The 22,214-nt window shown below is 39.4% G+C and overlaps 1 protein-coding gene across 1 annotated transcript; it reads left to right on the top strand.

The window, feature by feature from the left end:
• Nucleotides 1-489: 489 nt before the first annotated feature.
• Nucleotides 490-22,124, top strand: alp3 (alkaline phosphatase 3). The gene is made up of 12 exons (XM_081614408.1): nucleotides 490-1,159; nucleotides 3,933-4,049; nucleotides 4,275-4,390; nucleotides 5,240-5,419; nucleotides 7,908-8,075; nucleotides 8,197-8,337; nucleotides 9,065-9,134; nucleotides 10,857-10,991; nucleotides 12,827-13,018; nucleotides 15,122-15,238; nucleotides 16,646-17,879; nucleotides 22,040-22,124. The coding sequence occupies exons 1-11, from the start codon at nucleotides 1,090-1,092 to the stop codon at nucleotides 16,942-16,944; spliced, it is 1,605 nt and encodes a 534-aa protein (XP_081470534.1). The 5' UTR covers nucleotides 490-1,089; the 3' UTR covers nucleotides 16,945-17,879; nucleotides 22,040-22,124.
• The last annotated feature ends 90 nt before the right edge of the window (nucleotides 22,125-22,214 follow it).

Below are 22,214 nucleotides of genomic sequence, written 5' to 3'. Positions count from 1 at the left end.
TGGGCAATTGCTGTTTTTTTACAACACTTTGAAAGTGACATAAAACTCTGTTTAATCTATCATCTGAAATTTTTTTTGCAAACCTACAGAGGATGTAGGGTGTTTTGTGTAAAAAGAAAAGTCTTTCTTGCAACGAGACTTCTTTGTCCAGATGTATGAAGAATCGAGTGGACCGTCGTCACAAGAAGAACAAGATCGACAGTTGGTTTTTTTTTGTTCTTGCAGCTTCTTTACTGTTATCAGACATTGTCAACAAGTTTTCTGTTAAATTGTGCAGGATGTGTCAAAGGATATGTGGAAAAAGTTCTGAAATGATTTGTCAAAGTTTAAAATATGTATATGTAGACATTTGGGAAACACTGTAGTTGTCAGTCTTGAAATCTGTCATGATGATTCCCTTTCCCCCGCTAATTCATTTCCAGTATTAACAAAACCCCAGCAGGCTTTGGTCACGCTCATTTACAACTGGGAGGGTTCTCACTGTCCTCACAGGGAGCATTGGATAACAAAAACAGCTGATATAAATATCTCATTATCAGTGCGTGACGATATCTGCTGAATTAAAACTGAAGCACAGGTTTGCATCTGTTTCCAGGGCAACTTTTAACTGTCTGTGTCAGAGATGAAGGAACTGGCACAACCAATCGAATAAAAACACGACGGTCAATACGGGCTTTGTTCTCACCTTAATGTATTCATTTGAAAATAGATGGTTGAGGGCTTCCAGCTTGCAGCCTCGTCCCGGTGGACTCTGCTTCTCACTTACATAACTTTATGGCTCGCTGCACTTTCTGTTAGATAGAATGCATTTATGGTTGGAAAACACACACACACGTTTTCAAGTGCTGTGTTCTGGGTTTAATTGCAGGTCCTTGAACTTTAGCTCAGCATCATAAATAATGACTTTATAAACACTAAAACAAAAATTCATCCAGCAATTTGGTGTTCTTAGTCAGTGGTTACAGGCTGGAGAGATTTTATGAATTTATGGCATCCTGATAAAGACTTCTGAGGAGAAGTAATCTATCAGTCACGGGGCTGATCTTCTGGAAGGCAGCAGTTGTTGATCTGCAGCTTGAGAAGTTGACCATGGAGTTGACAAGACTGGCCCTTGTTGCTCTGGTTCTGCTGGTAACACTGGGATCGTCAAGAGCCAAGGGTAAGACCAAGAAGATACGTTATTATTCAACTCTCTAATGTCTCTGATCTGATTTATGGCATCGGGATGTGTTTTCTCACCAGACTTTCTTTTCCTCACATTTTGGCTACTCCACACACTCTTTACAGTTTTTTTTATAGATATCTTTCAGTTCTTTTTGAAACTGTGCGGAAAACTTATTAAAATATTAATTTGTTTACAACCTTTTCGGCTTCTCTTCAGTCTGCCGTTCCAAACATGGAAAAGGGAACTCAGTTTCATTCCTATTTATACCTTTAGTGATTTAATAATGATCCTCCTTCATGTAGTCGGCACAGAAGATATAAGCCCCCTAAAAACTGATTTCTGCATGGATATGGTCAGGAAGCCCAACAGAATTTGATGTAGGTCTTAAGTAGCGTAACAGACAAAAGGGACAGGTATATATGCTTCAAATCATTCTTTTGTTGCTAATTGTTAGCCTCAAAATGGCATCCTTGATTACAATTTTCCAGCAGCTTTCCAGATCACAAACAACTTTAGGATGGACAGATCAGTGCTTGATTCACAGTGGCAGCCAGTTGGGGGTGAGTGTATCTGTATGCACGGTGAGACAGAAATGTTTGAAAAATGGCCTTATGACAAGATGTGCAGCAAGGAAAACATTTTTTGTCCAAGAAGAATATCAACAATTGTACAAAATTCTGCTGAAAGCTCCAGGACAGAAGCAGCAGGAGTTTGGGACATTTGGCGTAAGAAAAGTGTTAGTTTGAGTCCTGATACATAAAGCATCCTGACATAATTCAAGAACATGATCATGAATAAGAAATTTTATCAAAACTTTATCCAGGAGCAACTTCTACCAAAAAACCAGAGACAAATTTGGTGATGATTTGCAAAATATGCTCAGGCAAGATCAGTCAGATGAGCAGAACTCTGCATCCTTCATCACCTTCAAGCACTAAGAACGGATCACCACAAGTCAGGATCTGACACCCAGACAGAGTAAACTGCTGAAATGATGGAGAGGAGGAGTTAGTGCTGTAAATATTGACTATTTGCATAAATTTGAAATATTTACTCGAAATCTTCAAAAAGTATCAAGTTTAAATTTGAATTCATTAAAAAAGTGAAATACTGACATTGGATTGGCTTGCATTCTGGGCCAAGCTCTGCGTCAAGCTCTGGATCTGTTTCTGGATTGCTAATAACATCCTATATTTGGATCAGAAATGATCATTTAAACTATTAATCATATTTCACTTTAAAACTCATCCAGTCTTACATGAACTCATGTCTTGGTCCCAGTGAGAATGTTTTCATTCAGAGCAGAACATTTCGGCAACATTCGAAAGTTCAGTAATGAGCTTTTTTTGCAATTTTTTTCTTCACAGTGTTTTAAGGTTTCATTTGAATATTGAATGACAGATGATTCAGGCAGATGACAGACTCATTTCCTTACCCTTCAGAGTTCTTCAGGTCTCACGTTCCTCCTCATCCTTGAGAGTTTTCACTGTTCCCTTCACAAGATTGCTTGAAGATGTTTTTAGCTTGGCAAACACAAAGCTGTATAAGAGCTTTGTCAGCATTCACTGTGCATGGCTGTACCAAGCTGTTCACAGCACACAGAGATGTAGGCAGGAGATAAGAGAGTGTGAGAGTGAGACGTGACAGCTGTTGCTACAAACGCGCACGTTCAGGTCCCGGAGGATTTCTCTGCTCACACTGATCTCCCTTACGTTCAAGTTTGACGTTTCTTCAAAGCAGAACCTGGGCTGGAGCTGGTGGACATATTTTGCTCTAACAAACATTTAGAAAAATTTGATCGTCAAAATGTTTTGTTCTCTTTGGGAGAACCACAGAACAAAAACTGTTGGTGCTTTATGTAGATTGAGGCACTGAAAGAAAATTGTAGCATTCTTTTCAAGCCACAAACCTTTTTTATCTCAGCTTTCCACTGACTTTGAAATGTTTCTGAAATATCCCTGTCAGCACTAAAAAAAAAAAAAAAACTTTAATAATAACATTTAGGTGCCATTGATCTCATTTTGAAATTGTTAGATGAGAATGAATTACTTTTATGTTGTTTCATGCAACTTTTTTCTGTGGTATAACTTTGATCACATCTCTAGGAATCAGAAAAGCCGTCCTAACTCCAGAATGCTGATCAGATGAGTTTTTGTACAAACCACAAACTGTACAAACGCCTTCAGAGGAGAGTGAAACCTTTAAGTTATTGTTGTCTTTTTATTGCCTTATTTTTCACAAATAAAAATAATAAATGTCTGGCATGCATTTATAATAAGTCCCATGTGAGTGAATACTTTTCTAATAAAAATCTTCTAAAGTTTTGATCTAAACATTCCAGTCTCAACTCCGTTACAGTCTCAAAGAGGTTTTCCTTCCTCAGGGCAGAGCTTATATGTAAACATAAGCTGCTATTAACTTTAAATAAGTCCAGACTGAATCTCAGTTGTGTTATTTCTATTTATTTGTTTCTCCATAACGGTGCATAAAACCCTGAATGCTGTGTGTTTATTAAAAAAAAACCAAAAGGCTGTTCTTTTCTCCCGGTTTCCTGAGGACACAGAATTATTTACCTACTTGATCTTTGTGATGATTGATGTCGATTATTTCTCATCTTTTGGGTACTTGTGATGGTTACGTTCTAAAACTTACAGCTGCATAATGTAGCCCTCATAAGGTTTTGTGTGAAAAAACATAAAAATACCATGTTAAATGTCAAACAATATAAATAATATTAGTCAGTTTCGTGTGCATGTTTTTCTTTCAGTTGAGGAGGAGAACCCTGAGTTCTGGAGGTCAAAGGCCAAGCAGACTCTACAATCAGTCCTGGACAGAAAACTGAACACCAATGTTGCCAAGAATGTCATCCTTTTCCTTGGGGATGGTGAGTTTCAAGAATCCCAGACATTTCCAGACTAGTTGCTAATTAACCCGTCTGAAACAGATGTGGCCACCACCATGAAGAATCAGTATTTTCCTTATTTTCTTCCCCCATTGTTTTCTTCTGCATCGGAACTTCTCTGATATTTAGAAACACACTGGAATATTGGTTGTGTGAATTATTTATTTCCTCTGGAATGCATGCAGACGTTTGTGCTGTGTGCCTCAGGAATGGGAATTACAACCTACACTGCCGCCCGAATCCTCAAGGGGCAGCTGCAGGACCAGACCGGAGAGGAGACAGTGATGACCATGGACACCTTCCCACACGTGGGGCTGGCTAAGGTTTGTACAGCACAGTGACATATGGAGATGTCCTGTTTTCTTAAGACACTATAAATACATAGAATGGCGTTTTGAACTGTTTTGAACACAACTTCAAAAATGTCCCAGCAGCAGCAAAAATCCACAATGTTTTCTCATAGGAAAATTTTTAAAAGAATAAAAATACCCATATTATATAACAGGAGACTTTGAATACAAACCTCATGGTCTCTACCTGTAAATTACAGTTTTTCCTCTATTGCTAGACCACGTGTCCAACTCAAGACCCGGGAAACAAATCTGGCCTGCTTTGGCTTTTTATGTGGCCCTCTAGACCCCAAATCATAAGTGCTCCCAGTTTTTCACAAATCTACAAAATTCACACAAAGTCCACGTTTTTTCTACTGATTTCTGAATTATCTCAAAATTGGTCAAAACTATTGAGCTTAAAAGACCACTGCCTCAGTCTTACTTGATGTCAAGCAATAGTCCGTGAATGACACAGCGAGTAATAAAAAGTCACATTTAACGTCATACATTAGCGTAAATATTATACAAATTCTTTACAAATATTTCTAAATTGGCACCAAAAAAATCTGCAAAACAATTACAATCCCAGAGGAGCAGCTATTTATAGACATTTTAACAGTCTAATTGGTTTTATAAATATATTCTGGCACAACCGGCCCTTTAAGAACATTCAGATTTTTGATATGGTCCAAAATGAAAATGAGTTTGACACCCCGTTACTAGACGAAACGTTTTGGTTTAAACGTTAAACATGAACCCTGACTAATATCTAAATGGGGTTTACATGCGTCCTCAGCATTCATCAGGACTACAGCTCAGTGCGGTGTGTGTTTTGTGCAGACCTACAGCGTAGACTTCCAGATCCCAGACAGTGCAGCCACGGCCACGGCGTATTTGTGTGGAGTAAAAACCAACCTGAACACCATCGGAGTCAGTGCGGCGACTCGCAACGGCGTCTGCAGAACTCAGAAAGGGAATGAGGTCACCTCCATTCTGAAGTGGGCCAAAGATGCTGGTAAGGTCACCTTGACCCTTCTGAGAACATAATTACCCCATAATTTTCCTAGAAAATTAATCAAGATTTATTTTTATAATTTGGAGGGTTAAGACAGAAGGGCAGGTTTACTGTACCAATGCAGTTTTTCTAAGAAATATGATTTGTGTATTATACTTATCTAATCAGTGGATTTTTGCATGAGGCAGTTAATATTCAGTTACCGTAGTTACTACACTTGCGTTACTGTTGTTCACAGTTAGTTTGTTTTCTGTGGTTTTATTTGACTGCTGCTCTAGAGATGTTTTTTTTTTCTGGCACAACTGAAAGTGAACAACATATAAAATGATGGAAGACAATCTACTGATTTCAGGAATAATCCAGTGTCCAGGTTCAACATTTCCTTATGTTAAGCTTCGCAAACAGTGCAACAAGTAGACATGTTCAGAGCTTGGAAAGGACATCACTACATATGTGTGATTATCATTAAAAAAAAGGAAGAACTCAAGTTAAGACACTAACCAGTTACATCACACATTACCAAAATGAGCTGCTTTGTAATAATACTAAAAGTCCCAAATATAATCATTTCTGCTGCAGCAACAGAAGACACAAGGTTGATGAAAGTGTTACAGTGAGCAATATGCTTATTATCATCTCCACTTATGAAAAAGTACAAAGCTCTTGGCTACTCTCTTTTTTTTAATAACTTCAATACAGTCAAAGTGCTGTGTGCTCCAGCTACCGCAAGGGGGAGCTGGACCCCACTTCGTGCTTCAATAATTTTATTCACACAAAATACCGTCCTATTCTCTAAGCCTTCACAGCTTAAAGCACAATCTGTCCCCAGATTTCAAGCTTATGTTGAGAGAACAAATATTCCAACTTTGCTGATACAACAAAAATGACTCAATGTGACCTACATCGTTGCTTTTGAAGAAAACTTAAATAAATTATGGCTCTGCCAGTGCAAAAACAAGCTAAAAAAAAGGGAGTAGTTTCAATCACAGTTCCTCTATCTGTTTTATCTTATACACTGACATTTCTATTGTGAACGGGGTAAAATAATATTCGACTATGATACAATCTGATGACAGACTCTCAGTATTTCTGCCCTTCTACATCTTTTCAAATGTTTAAAATAGCTTGAATTGGAGAAGCTCTAAAGATATTCAGAGCTTCACTATAATTAAGAATGAAGAAATGAGTATACATTAGGACAAAGTCTATTAAAAACAACAGAAACATGCACATAAAAAGTAGATAAGAGCTTTCAGAAGTAAAATAAAATCTTTGTGGAGGAAGCGGATTTGCGCCGTTGCACCAGAAAACCCCTCAGGTATGCGGCAAGCCTGGTTTACAGCTTAGCTCAGCTGTTTCTAATGTGCACTTTGACCCTGATTGAGTTCCAGGGTCTATACTGTGGTTTTAATACCTGGACGTTGCTACACCGATGTTATTCTTAGTCTTTGACCTGAAAAGGACTCTGCAGCGCATCATTAAAACATCCTGCAGACAAGCCATGTTCCTCGTGAGACTTCATTTAGTTGTTGGGAAGGAACTTCTGCAGAGAAGCACCCCCAGCTGTCCGAAGATAAATGTAGGTGTCACTGGCAACTCAAATAAATGACGGTCTGTGGACCTGGCATCAGCTGGCATTACATGGCTTAGATCTGATGATTTAATAACACTCAGCAAAAATGCCATTCTTCCACAATAACATGGGTTTATATGAAAACATTGAACTAAATAACATACATATCCTATCTTGTTTCTTGTTTTCATTTCAAAACAAGATGCTGCTATGAAAATATTGTTTTTACAGTTATGCCGATTTCTGATACACTAGGAGGAATAGGAAACAGGAATGATGGAAGTCTCTCTAGTCGTATTACCTTAACCAATAACACTGATTTCTAAATTAGCTTTGACTATTAATATCTTCATAGACATGTAGAGGTGACATTTCTTGAGTAGTGAGACTTAACTGTCAGCTAAAATACACAAAAGTCAACAAGACATTTTAAAGTGTCAGATATAAATATAAACATAGTCAGAATAGCTTGAGGAAGAGCTCTAATTTTGGCTATTTGTGGATTATTTCCCAATCCCTGAGTTGTTGAAAGTGTGACTATATAATAAACAACGGAATTAGTTTTTTAAAATAAATGCGCTAATTGTAAATGGCAGATTTTATCTGATGCCCTCCTTTAGTAAAAGGAATAGTTGGTAGTAGTAGAAGTTGATCATTATGGGCTTCTCTATGCCCAGCTGATATTTAAAGCTCAAGACAATGAGGGTCAATATTGCGTTGCAATTCTTTTCATTTTAGGAAGCCTGCATGTTTTTTTTCTATCTCCCATGTATTTTTTAACTGGGGATACAAGAATTTAAACAGTTTTTAATATTAACCTAAACTGGGATAAAATGTTTCTGCAGTTTTGGTAACATTCTTCACTTAATCATTTTACTCAGTAACTCCATTAACACAATTGCATTAATATTGCAGGTAAGTCTGTTGGTATTGTAACGACCACACGGGTGCAGCACGCCACCCCAGCAGCCTCCTACGCCCACAGTGCCAGCAGGACGTGGTACAGCGATGCAGACTTGCCTGATGCAGCCAAGACGGACAACTGCACCGATATCGCATCGCAGCTGATCGAAAACATAGACATTGATGTACGTTGTTTTGTGCCAGAAATTACAACTATGGACGTTTTTTAAACAGATTCATTCTTTAAAAGTTTCAGTGTGTAAAAACGTAAGGATTCCCAATAATAATGTGTGTGGTTTTTCTCAGGTGATCATTGGTGGAGGCAGAAAGTACATGACACCGCGGGGCACCAAAGACCCAGAATACTCCTTGGATTTGTCTTCCTGGGGCACAAGAAGAGATGGACGAAACCTAATCCAGGAGTGGCAGAGCATGAAAACAGGAAAGGTAGACCTTTTGATAACTAGAGCTGACATGTAGATCAACTAATAAAACCCTCACATCAACAAAACACACCCATCTAACTCATCAAAGTTTTGGAAATGAATTCAAAAGGGTAAATATAATAATTCTTTCAATGACTAGGTATCTGTGACATTAACAGCCATGCAGTGATTCCAAAATAATACTCTGATATGTGAAAGTCAGTCTTAAAATATATCTTCACGATTATTTTAAAGGTCCAGTATTTAAAATCAAGCAACATATACAAACTGTATACTTCAACCAACATAACATAAAGCAACAAAGTATGTGGAGTCAAGTGAGACCTGCAGGCTCTTTGAAAAACTTTGTTCAAAAATGACAAATGTGTTTTTCATCTTGTATGCAATTTGACCAGGGAGAGACAATCTGATCAGCTTTTGTTTTTTCAAAATAATACATTCGAATTTTCTCCTGGATGGAATCATTATGGAAATGTGATGTTTTTGAAGACCAGAACTAAAAGTGCTGTTTGTATTTTTTTAAGAGCAAAAACTCACTTGAACTGACTTCAAATCCCAAAGCTATTTAGAGGAGATCTGACAGTGAAAACTACACACAAGATTTTCAGCTGTGTTAAATTTAAACTACATTAAACAAATGTCTATAAAACAGAAAGATCAAAAAGTTCACCTGTCAACACAACTTGTTTTTCTTTACAGTGTTAAGTTTCTTAGTCTGTGTGTTCCAGGTAGCCCACTATGTGTGGAATAAAAGCGATTTTGATGCTGTTGACCCTGAAGCCACCGACTACCTCATGGGTAATTCTTTTTTTCCTCACTTTTCCATTCACCTTTGACTTATTACACGTTTCTCTCTTTGTGCAGACACAACTTTCATGTTGAAAGCGTCTCATTTTGGTCCTGATGTCTTTGGGTTTCAATAGACTCCTTTCATGTCCTAGTGCCAGTCCTGAATACTCATAAACTCAACTCATCTACAGATGTTTTTAAGAAATAACAAGCTACATTAAATTTCAGTTTATAGTTATGGGTAAATATAAAAATGATCACAGCTGCTTCTGTAGTTTGCTAAGACAGTATTAATATTTGATTGCGTAATACAGAACAGGGATTGCTTTAGCCAAAAGGTATTTAGATTTTTTCCCCCATTTAGACTAGTATTGTGAAAAACAGTCAAAAACCCTCCTCATGAACATATATGCATATTTTTTTAATAATGTAAAACATTATCCCGTTGTTCGTTTTTCTTTCCTTATAAATTGTGTTTTAACTCAAATTAAGAGAATAATCTACCTTTGTAGTAGGGCTGTGTAATAATATTGATTTTGCGATATATATCGATATTTTCTTTCCTACAAAAAAATTTATATTCATCCGCATGTATCATAACATCCAACTGTCACCTTGCTCACTCACTGCTTGCTTCGCCGGGAGAGTGATTAGGTCATCAGGCTAAGAGTGATTCATTCAGATGTGAAGTGTCAAGGTTAAAAAGGTATCAAACTATTCAGAGCAGGGTACTTGGAGCACTTTATTTACTTTACAAATGCATGTAAGCTACAGTTTGTACTGTTTCAATTAAAAGAAACATGTTTTCTCACCACTTCTTTGATTCATTTTGTCCAGCTGTCGACTTTAAGTCTGTGTCCATGTCCAACCAGAGCCAGGTATTGTGTAGTTGGTGCTTTTAATCAGTTTTCAGTTAAATTAATTCAATCCAACTTTATAACAGTCGCAAAATGTCACCAAAATCACTCTGTCCCTCTAAAATCTTTCAGAAAATCGCAAACGTGTATTGAATTGTATCATTTGCTGAATATTGCAATATATATCGTATCGTGAGCAGAATATTGTGTATCGTGTATCGTGTCGTGAGATTATTGTATCACTACAGCCCTACTTTGTAGTCACACTCCTGACTTCGGGACATTAGTTTATCAAATATAGATCAATGCAGCAAATGTTAAAATATGCCTATTTGAGTTTGTATCAGTGTTTTTACATTTATTCTTCGGATGTTTACTTTTATTCCGGGCTGCTGCAGAAAAGTCCCCGAGCCACATGCTGGGAAAACTGCGTAGGCTTTCAGATGCTTCAGTAATGTAAAACAAATGGAAGCTGTTCATGATGGGGACCGGAGCGGACTGGAGCAGCTAGATTTGATTTTTTTGAGAACCATCTGCTTATTTATCCCAGCAGTTTTTCAGATGAACAGGATTTTAGATCAGCTGGTGGAAACATCTGCCCATGTTTCGCAGATGTGTCCTCTTAGCATCCTGTACTCTTTAAAGTTTGATTTTGGAAAGTTGCTGCTTATCATCAGATGATATGATTTAAAATCATGAAAACACGAGGAAAGCTCTGCATTAGCGACAGAAAGAGCATTAACAGCTTTATTGAGTTATTTTCTAATATTTTCATATTTGTTTGAAAACAATGGTAGCGGGATGAAAACCGTGCCGCTCGGCCTCCTCTCAGGCTAAACTGGAAATGTGTAATTCTGATGCTGTCTCTTCACAGCTCTGTTTGAACCCGGAGATCTGCGTTATGAGGTGGAGAGGGATCCCAGCACTGATCCGTCTATTGTTGAGACCACAGAAAAAGCAATCCGGATCCTGCAGAAAAACCCAAGAGGTTTCTTCCTGCTAGTGGAGGGTAAGAGGCAATGGTTTATAAGTTGTGGTGAATCTTGCTCAAATAATCCCTTTTATTTTTGTACCAAATACACTTTTTCTTATATTTACAAATTGTTTAAAGAGGCAATATTTTGTAAAAACAACTTTTTTGAGCTTTACATCATGTTATAATGTTATTCCCTCATCAAAAACATACCTGGACTGCCACTTTGATTCTTTCATCCATCTTCGAAAAATCCTTGAATCTTATTGAATCGGGGCGCCTAAATGCTTGCTCTCACAAAGCACCGCTGTCTTACCCAAAGCTGCTTGGATCTGCAGTCTCCGCTGAGCTTCCGCCTTACAGAGCACCCGTCTCCCATCACCCCCCACTCACTCCTACAAACTAGCTGCAGCAGCAATTGGCAAATACCTGATGGAACTGCTAGTCTGAGAGCTTATAATGTGAATTACTTCTCAGTCTAAAATTTGTAAAAGCAATTGTTAAAGACTATTGGAGAAAGGTTTTGATGACATGCTGAAAGTGGAGCGTTAGAAAGAAAAGGAGCTTCTTAAAGAGACAGAGGCCCAATTTCACAGCGTTAATTTGATTGCAAAGTCAAAATTCTTTTATAAACACAGCATTTTATATCAACTGAAGATTACATAGTTATTATCAAATGGCACATTGTGAATGAAAAATTCATAATTCTGCCCCTTTAAAGGCTTTAGGAATTACAGTAAATACAAAACTTTTCCAATATTTATTTTATTTTATTTTTTTACCATCAATCTTGGGGGGTTTAGAACAATCCTCATGCCATCAGCTTCATCTCCAACTTCCACAATGCATCATTTCAGAGGACAATGTACCCGCAGTAGATCTGGTGGCTTGACATTGATTCTGGCCACAGCTCAATGAGTTTGCTGCAGCGTGTGCTGTAGTGGGGTGGGGGTTGGCGTGGAGGCGCTGATGTGTTTCTGTTCCACTCGGCTGCTGCGCTGGCCTCCTCATCCATCTCTCCTTTAATCTGAGGCAGCTGCCTGGGGATGCCTCGCTTCGACCGAATGTCTTCACAATGACTTATAAATAACAGGCAAATGTAGAAATAGAAGCAGGCATATGGTGCATCCAGTCACTGACAGCTCCCAGAGATCTCAACTTCTCACCTGGCCTATACTTCTCTTTCCAACATAAAGTGAAGCATTCATACCCTTGAAGTTTTTTTTGTTGTTTTTTTTTCACTTGACATGTTACAACCGCAAACCTCCCTGTATTTTGGGCTGGGATTTATGTGGCATGGCATCTTATTGTGTGATCAGAATGAAAATGAGTCATGTATTTCTTTCATTGACAATTTTAGTTTTGACAAAGAAAAGGTTGAGCATGTGGCACACATTTGTATTAGACTTTCAAAGGTCACTGGGGATAGCTTAGGCTTCTTACGAGAATATTACTGTTATTTAAAAAGCCATTTCTCAACCTTGTCTCATTTCAGCCGCTACCCAACCCAGCCTTCAGCTTCCAAAAAGAAATAAAAACACAAGTTATGCTGTGACCAAATTCAAAACACCACACCTTGCCTCACAATTTTTGAATAAAGATATAAGGAAATTATCTGCGGCATATGCTTTGTCTTTATATGCTGGTGAGACCACTATGATATTGTACAACTAACTGTTTCTCTTTTTCATGATTAGTTTTTTAGTGTCAAGCATTAAGATCAGAACTGTAAACAAAGGCAAAGGAGAAAGCTCAGCTAAAAACAAGCCATTTATTTTTATATTTAGCACCTGCATTAGCTTTTTCATTGCCTTTTTTTCCCCTCTACATGAAGCTTCCCATGTAAGCCTCTTTGTCATGCGTGTGTCCAGGGGGGAGAATCGACCAGGCCCACCATGCCGGCCGGGCCTACATGGCCCTCAACGAGGCTGTTGCTTTCGACAACGCCATCGCCAAGGGCCTCGAACTCACAAAAGAGGACGAAACTCTCACTGTAGTGACGGCCGACCACTCCCACCCCTTGACCTTCAATGGATTCCCCTTTCGAGGGCAGAGCATTCTGGGTAATTTCAGCTTGAATTTTGTCTGCAGGTTTAGGTTTAAACTTTTGCTTTGAAGTTTGAGTCTGCAGAGACATTTGGTTCTCGTTTCCCACTTAAGCGCGTCTCTTCCCATTCGTTTGGCCCTTCCAGGTGTCTGTCTTTGTGTGCACAAGCACCTGCTTCCTCACAGCTTCAGAGTGCTTCAGCCACCTGCAGCTTGACATTTCTTCTGCTTTCTCTCTCCTGCAATTACAGGAGTCTAGGTAAACACATGGCTGGCAGCCTCTCTCCTCCTCTCCTTTCTATTTCAGTCACTTCCCGTCTCTTCATCTCTCCTCTCTACCTGTCTGCAAGCATCGACCACAGTGCGTCCCTGTTTCTCACCTTCCCCTGATGGAGAGTCTTCCTACCTTCCTCACATGCTGTTAACATCTTTACCATCAGCTCTCAGCATTCAGTGTTCTCTCCTCTTTTTCTGCTTACAGGGAGATAATGCCACACAATAGAAGAGAAAATTCCATCGCGTTATAGAGCTAGGAAACCTAAAAATCTTAAATTGACAGATTCATTATCTGGTGAATGAACAGTCAAATTAATAAATTGGATTTAAATGTATAGAAGAAATAAATAAATTCATAAATGGACATTGCATAATTACATACAAACAAAATCATACCAATGACACAAACAATCTCCCCAAGCAATAGCATGTCAAAAGATGTCAAACTCACCATAACAATAAATAAATGACTTAATGGCAGTTTAGCCAAATTGTTAAGGATCCTTAAAGCATAAACAGAAAATGATCAGTAGTAATGTTTCAGGATCTTAAATAGTTTTATACACAAACTTATAAAAAAATATGTTAATTCCACTGTGGAGTTTGATTGAAACAGACAAACATGGGACATGAAAACAAATCCTGGTTGTAAAATTAACAACCCTTGATAATAAAAAAAATCCAAACAGCCTGAATGCCAAGAAACTCACTGCTGAATTTGATAATTCTTCATCAAGTTTTCATAGAGTTTTGTAGTGAGAACGGCGACATCTCTACTCCAGCGACAATCACAACCAGCACTTTCACTACAGCATCTTACAACCAAGTTACTTTCCTAAAAGATGCTTGAGATGTTTATAAATAAACTGGTCAAGAGAAATCTCTCCCTAGACCTTCTAGCTTCCACTTAAAAAATTTTTGTAGCAAGGGGTCATTCACCACTTGGTGAACTCTGGGCTGAGCAAAGAAAACTTTTAAATCCCTGGGTGAGGGACAGTTTACTTAGTCTTCTAACTACTCCTCTCACATCTGCTCTACTGACATTTCTATGATGCTTTAGCTTTAGGTGGCTTTTATATTCTGCATTGTTGCTTGACCTGTTTTTTTTTTGTTTTGTTTTGTTTTTGTTTTCTTAAATATCTTTCATATTTCACATACGCTTCAAGCTCGAGTAGAGGTGAAAATGTGATGCTGTAAAACCAGTGGTATAGGTTCCTGTTTATTCCACCCTTTCTGGTTCTGCAAAGCTTCTTATTGTGTGTTTTTTGTTTTATTCACCTGTACTCCTCTTACTTTTATATAACTCCACGGAGCTGTAAGCGCTTGCTTTTTAGTCTTGTTTGAATCACAGAGAAACTTTTTTGCACCTGAAGTGAAGTTTCAAGACGTTTCCAACAAAATCCTCGGCCCAGCACTGATATTTTGAGGATTTCTTGGAGCAAAGTCTTCCCTTTTAAAAGATGCTTCCCACAATAATATCAATATCAGCCTTCTGCTTTTATTGACTGGCCTACTGATGTGTGGTTGTTTCATGCAGTTTCCAGCTTTCAGCTACGTCTGTCCTGCCCTCTTCCCTCCCTCTCCCTCCTCCTCTTTCCTCTCCCAGCAGTACAGCAGTGATTAATGATACTGTGAAACTCTAAGCTCTTCATCAGCAGGGAGACTCGCCAGGCTAATGGCTCATCTGGAGAGAAACACCGAGATACTCAACAAGCTCGAGACCTTCTGCAGCACCTTGGGGATCTGCAAACCCCTCCTTCTATTGTGCTCGTGTGTTTTCATAACCGCTGTGTGTGCATGTGGAAACAACACAGAATATTCAAGTTTATTGTCATGTTTTCCAGGTAAATCTCCTCTGTGGGGTACAGACTTTTTACCCTACACTACGCTGATGTATGGCAATGGACCGGGCCACAAAATCATTAACGGCAAGCGCCCTGACATTCGAAATGTCACCACCAGTAAGACTCAATCACTATTTATAGAGCAGTTGGATTCTAATTACAGAATTTAGCCACACTAAACAGGATTATGTAAAACTACAGTTCTTTGTAAACATCTGCATCTTTATTTTGTGTCATTACAACAAGATTTGATGTGTTTTACGGAGAATTTTACAAAAGGACAGCAAGAAATGGTGCATAATTGTGAAGTGGAAAATAATACATTACTTAACATACAGTCTCAATTTCAGTGAAGTTGGAATTAAGGTTGTACGGTAAATTTTTGTACCAACATTTACCCAATATTTACTGTATTGTATCAATATTTCTAGGAAGTATTGGTACAATCATGTAGGGTACTTAACTTTACCCTACAAGATGTTTTTTTCACATTTTACAGCATAATGTATTTTTATTTAGGTTGTATTCAGATTTTATGTAACAATCCAACCAAAGGCAGCAGAAACATATGTTAAGTCAGGATACCATGAATTGCAAATCTTGTTCAGCTTATGTTCAGCTCTACAAAGACAACATATTTAATGTCCAAATGGACAAACTTTATTGTGGCTTTGCATTTTGAATTTGATGTCTGCAGCAAGTTCCAATAAAAGTTGGATTTTTACATCTGACTAATATGACACTATTTAAAATCAGAAATATGAATAAAAGTGTGTTTTTTACAAGCTTAAAGGTTATTTCAGAAGATACACTGAATCTGACAAACAGTACTCATCTAACTACACTTTCAAATTTATTGGCTATTACTGTAGGTTTGGTTTTGGTAAAATAGTTAACTTTTACAATCACGTTTTTGACCCAGATGGTTGTGTGCAGTTCCATCCATCCATCATCCATCCATCCATTTTCTTTACACCCTTGTCCCTTAGTGGGGTCAGGAGGGGTGCTGGTGCCTATCTACAGCTAACGTTCCGGGCGAGAGGCGGGGTCACCCTGGACAGTTCTCCAGTCTGTCGCAGGGCAACACAGAGACACACAAACAACCATGTGTACACACTCACACCTAGGGACAATTTGGAAAGGCCAATTAACCTGACAGTCATGTTTTTGGACTGTGGGAGGAAACCGGAGTACCCGGAGAAAACCCACGCAATCACAGGGAGAACATGCAAACTAACCCAGAACCTTCTTGCTGCAAGGCAACAGCTCTACCAACTGCGCCACTGTGCAGCCCACGGATTGTGTGCAGTTTTTCAAGAAAATCCTCTCTGGCCTTTTTTTTTCTCTCTCTTTCTCTGTGCCGTCCTGAATATTTAATGGCTGACAGTGGGTGTTAAAAACCCAGAAGAATTTTTAAAGGAAAACCATGTGATAAGTCAAACTTGATCAGTGTGCAGGCAGATAATTCAGCTGTTTTCCTGCAGGTTGGACATGTTCATTCTCTGTAAATGTTTTCTTTTGCAGATGATAAAAACTACGTCCAGCTCTCTGCCGCCCCCGTAGACTCGACCACCCACAGCGGGGAGGACGTAGCGGTGCTGGCCCGTGGACCCATGGCTCACCTCTTCAGCGGAGTCCAGGAGCAAAATTACATTGCCCACGCTATGGGCTATGCTGCCTGCGTGGGGGCCGACCTGAGGCACTGCAATGGGGGGCCCATACCACCTGTGTACCCCAACAACAGATCTGGGGCAGTTCAGACCTCATCAGCTCTGTCCAGCAGCCTCCTCAGTTTGCTGCTGGCCCTAACCGTGATCATGTAAGACCCCCTCCCCAGGTGAGGCAGGGGGCTATTACACCAGCGTAGTGCAGAATTGTTGCTGCCAGCAAAGCATTTTGATCAGAAAGAATAAGGTGGTGATAAAATTTTCTTTGTTAATTTATTGGCTACTTCGGAACTTGCTGCGTCTCTATTTTTCACTAATAAAATAATTTATGACAACAAAGTTGATATGATTAATGATCCATTATGAAAACACAACTTTTTACTCACATTAATAGCTTTACCTGGCTTCATCAGGTAAAGCTATTACATTGTTCAGATTTCCAACATCAGAAATGTAAAAAAAAAAATTTGTTAATACATTACAGCTCTCGGCTAACACAGGGAACCTTCATCTTATAGCTTCTGTCTCCCTGTCCGAGGAGTTTAGACCTCTACTGCCTCCACTGACCGGCCTGGGCGGCTCTGAGGCATGAGAGGAGGCAACAGGAGTCTGTCCAACAGACTTCAACATGGCATGTATGGCATGAATCTAGGAGCTAAATATCCAATTTTGAGCTTAAAATTTAGTTTGTAACCTAAATATTGAGCTTGCTCACCAAATATTTTGGTTAGCACTAGGGCTGGGCAATATATCAATAACAGAATTGCGATAGACACATGAGCAATATCAATAAACAAATATGTTTGAGAGAAGTTTCAATAGTTTCACTGAACTCTGATCCAGAACGACACAGCATTCTGGGGGATGTAGGCAGAGGAAAGGCGTTAGCCGCTCAACTTCTCACAATGAGGTAAGCAAGGTGGGTGACATCGACTAACCCACTCATTTTTGGTTACCCGGCAACAACTTGTTTAGTAAATTGCACGGCAACGGGTTTTGCCACCTACAATAAACAATAAAAAAAACAGCAGTGTGGCATATTAACGGAGAAAATCAGCACAACAGCTCCAGAGGACCTGTTACAGGAACAGGTGAGGTCATATCAACAGTTTGGCAGCATTTCAGAAATTTAAAACAACAAAAACAAATCAATAATGATTTCCACTGATATGAAATGCTTATTTTGCTGTGCGCTTTTTATCCAGCTGAACAGCATTAGAGTTAAATATTTACAGTTTGCTAGATAATTAAGTAATTAATTTGAAACTGTGACACGAGTAACATGGTGAAAATGTTAAGAGACAGTCATCCAAACATGAGTGGGCTCAAATTCAGGCTTGCATGAATTTGAGCCTGGATGAATACTTCCTCTAATCCACATTTATTTAATATAAACCACATCTGTGTTACTAAATATTTTGTCAATGTGATAAAAATGTATGTAGGATCAGTAAGTAGTAGGATTTCTGTTGCAGTACGTGCAATTTTCCAACCTGTGATGCAACAGGCGACCAAGAATCACTCCTCTTAGCTTTGATCCCTTCCTCCAATATCCGCTGTGCTAATTAAGGTTTGAGGCGGCGTGCTTTCATGATATCACTACTGCAGCCCATTAATAATGCAAAAATATTTAAAGTCCGTCTATTTTTATCTGTGACAGATTGTGGTAATTATTCTGGACATCTGGTAGGGATTGGAGTTTGTTAAGCCTGATTTGGACCTTGTGCTCATTTAGCCTGGCCAGAGGCCCTCACCGTGTTTGTTTCAGATCTTTGTCTTTTACACCGGGGCTCAGTCAGATATGAGACGGTGGAGGAAAGCATCAGAGACGTTTTCACTGATGCGTAAACACCAAAGGAGAGAAAAACAATGTATGTTAAGAAACAACAACAAAGCGAATTATTCTAGAAATGAACCAGACTTAATGAACCAGACTTCACATTCAATGTTAGTAAGTAAAATACAGTACAGTAAGTCTTCGTCCAGTTATTTACGACTTTTCTTTATTTTCCTGCTTAATCATCTTTCTTATGGTTGAACGCTGAATGAGCAACATTCCTCTCAGACAAAACTTCAGCCTCTCTCACCAGATTTAATCTACTTCTCAAATCTATAATAGCATCTTCTCTGAATTTTGGTCTCATAAAAATCCAAACATTAATTAGAAGTTTGTTCTTATCTCCAGCGATGAGAGCCTGAAGGTTTGGAACAGATTACTTATTTGGTCTCCAGCAGGAGCCGTGTCATTTCATCTCTGCCCTCTACGATCCCGTTAAGCCCCAAATTAATTGGGTTTAAAGTGATCTTTTAACTTTACCAACATGTTTCTTCTGACTGGAGGTAAATTTGAATTGCAAATAAATGTTATGAAACCATGTTTATTTTTCTTCAAGTATACAATTGTGTACTACTTGGTTGGTCTACTACATAAAATACCAGTTAAAAGTAGGTGGCTTAATGTAATGCATAACACACGATTAAAAGCATCAAAAAGGAAAACCAGGATTTCTGCTCACTGACTGTTTACAGCATGCTGATCAATCTTTAACATGCTTCCTGACATTCAGTAAAGTGGATCATGACATCATTTCCCTCTCTAGCAAAGAGCAGGAAAGGAAATAAGTAGCTGCTCTGTAATTAATCGCAAAGGCTTCTGATAATCACATCTTCCACATGTTCTGCTTTTCGCTCTGCAGCCACACGCTGTGCAGCGCCACATGCTTTCTCTCCCCGAACTCCCACGGGCTCCATCAGTTGGTAAGTACCGTGGCTGCCCTGCCGGTGGCGCTGCAGCATCGGGTAAATGCCACGAACGGGGGAGCTTAGAGGACCTCCGTGGGCTCAGGCTCGTTTTGCCGCAGCTTGGGATGTGTTATGAAATCACGGCTGAGTGCGCGCAGCAGCAGGAGAGTGGGTGCCGAAGATCCCCATCCTGTAGAATGTAAAATCAGAAGGGCAACATGTCTGACTGACAGTCACACATAACACAGCTCAGATCTAATCTCCCCTTTTTGTGTTTACTGCGATGAAGGCTGGTAGTATTCCCCCCCCCAGCTTTACTTCCTCATCTCTGCACACTGCGCATTTACGCACAAAATCCTCTGGGATTTTGATGTTGTTATTGTTGTTTTCCCACTTAAACTTGAATATCTATTTTCTCTAAAGTTAAGCCCATAAAGAAGAAAAACTGAAATAAATGCTTCCCACATAAAATACTGAATACCCGTTAAAGTTACTGAAACAAGTAACATCCCCCTCCCCCCCCCCCACCTCCAAAACTTCACGCAGCTTTGCAGAGGCGCGGATTTCCTGCACCTCCATACGTGGTTGAAGTCCTGCTTTCTATAAACGGCATCAGATTTGTGAAATATCAATAATATCTAGTGGAAGCGCTGAAACCTTCGGGCATTTGGGCTTTTGTAAATCCGAATAGGCACCACTAAGCACCCACTCAAAGAGCGTTACGCGGTCCTGTATCGGAGGGAGAGCTGGGCGGATCTGTGCTCCAGGAGATGTTGCGCCTCGTCGGTCAACTGCTCTGCGAGGCTATCTTTAGAGCCCTGGTGGGCGCGAGGAAATACGAATGGAGGCAGGAGGAAGATTCCCATCAGCCCCAAGAAAACTTTGCGTTATTTGCAAATGGGTCAACCTACAAACCGTCACTCTTTTCGGTCTTGTAAAGAACGACGGGATGAAACAAATAGTTGTAAGGTGAAAAGAAAATGATACATGGTTTTCAAAAATGTTGCTAAACAAAAATCTGAAAAGTGAGGAGTGCTTATCTTTTATTCTTCCGTGGTAACTTATTAGTAAACAGGTTCCGCCTGTGTGTGATTTAAAGTCAGAATAAATACAGCAGCTCTGTGATGGGTGCAGAAGTTCACACAGGTCAAGGAGAAAGTTGAGAGGAAGTTCAAAAAACACCAATTCTAATGCAAAAATAGAGGTGGCAGCATTATGATGTGGGTCTGTAGTGGCAACGGAAGACATAAGACTGGGAGGTTAACCTTCAAGCAACAATTCAACTCTAAACATACAGCTACAATGATTTAGTTCAAAGCGTTTAAGTGTAAAACGTTCAGAACTACAGTGTTTTTAAACTACATCTCAATCAAACAAATTGAGTTTTGTGGTTGTAACATCAAACAACGCCTGCAGAGTGCCTTATTGTAGAGGTGGAGGGATAGATCCAAAATATTGACAATATCGACATCAACATCATTGACAATACCCTAACCCTAACCCTAAGCCGGAATTATTATTGGATCGATATTAGCGTGGTAAGATCACTGATGTAGTTTCAGGTTCCATCTTGAATGCTTTTGTATTGTAGTTCCTCAAACCTAACTGAAAAAAGATTAAACTTTTGTGCGCTTCATTTTGAAAAAAAGAAAAGAAAATACACACAAGTTTGTTGTGTTTTTATGTTGTTTCTGTTCTCCATCCATCCATCCATCCATCCATCCATCCATCCATCCATCCATCCATCCATCCATCCATCCATCCATCCATCCATCCATCCATCCATCCATCCATCCATCCATCCATCCATCCATCCATCCATCCATCCATCCATCCATCCATCCATCCATCCATCCATCTTCTGTTCACTGTTGTACCTCAGTGAGGTCGGGAGGGCTGCTGGTGCCTATCTCCAGCTAACTTTTCGGGCGAGAGGCGGGGTCACCCTGGACAGGTTGCCAGTCTGTCACAGGGCTCTGTTCTTCATATTAATTTTAAAGTATATCTTAGGCACCTAAACTTCTGTTTTAGGCTTCAATAGAATGACTCAAAGGAAAAACCACCAAAAAACCTAAATCTTAAAAGTTTAAAGATGCATCAATTTTAAATAATAAAAAGTATTGGTATCGGTATCGGTATTAGTATCAGATTCTGGTCCTGTATTTACTTGGTATCAGATCGATACCAAAACATGCAGCATCACACACTTCTGCCTCGTAGAGATGAGTTTTATGTTTCAATGAGCCTAGTTAATACACAATGAGAGCATATCGGCCATGAAATGGGGTTGTGGTGTTCTACATTGCTCGCATGTGGTTCATGCTCGCTTTGCTTGCTTGTGGTTCATCATATTGCCTCCCTGCCCACCAGGGGCTCAAAAAAACGTGAGCTTGTAAAGGAATATGAGAGATTGACAAGAAAAGTCAATCTCTTTTAGTCCTTTGATCTCAATGTAGAAATGATCAGTGTCTCGATTTGATGACATCTGGTTTCCTCTTGTCTACATCAGAGTTGCTGAAACACAGCCCTCCTTTGTCATGATGTCAGCTGGTATAAACACGGTCAGGAAATGCAATCCTAAATGAAGAACCAGCTCCTCCTCTGCGTGCACCCACAGCTCCGCCCTCATGTGACTCCAGCCAATCCCGTCTCATTCCGCTCCTACACAGCAAGAAAAAAACACA

The sequence above is a fragment of the Poecilia reticulata genome, chromosome 13, assembly GCF_904066995.2.
Source record: "Poecilia reticulata chromosome 13, P_reticulata-male-v2, whole genome shotgun sequence".
Classification (NCBI taxonomy): domain Eukaryota; kingdom Metazoa; phylum Chordata; class Actinopteri; order Cyprinodontiformes; family Poeciliidae; genus Poecilia; species Poecilia reticulata.
The sequence above is the reverse complement of the archived record's forward strand: the minus strand, read 5'-3'. Positions and strand labels throughout refer to the sequence as shown.

Coding starts and splice junctions, on each gene's coding strand:
- alp3 (XM_081614408.1), top strand. CDS start 1,090: ATGGAGTTGACAAGACTGGCCCTTGTTGCTCTGGTTCTGCTGGTAACA. Junction 5,420..7,907: donor GGGCCAAAGATGCTGGTAAG/GTCACCTTGACC, acceptor ATTGCAGGTAAG/TCTGTTGGTATTGTAACGAC. Junction 8,338..9,064: donor AGAGCATGAAAACAGGAAAG/GTAGACCTTTTG, acceptor TGTGTGTTCCAG/GTAGCCCACTATGTGTGGAA.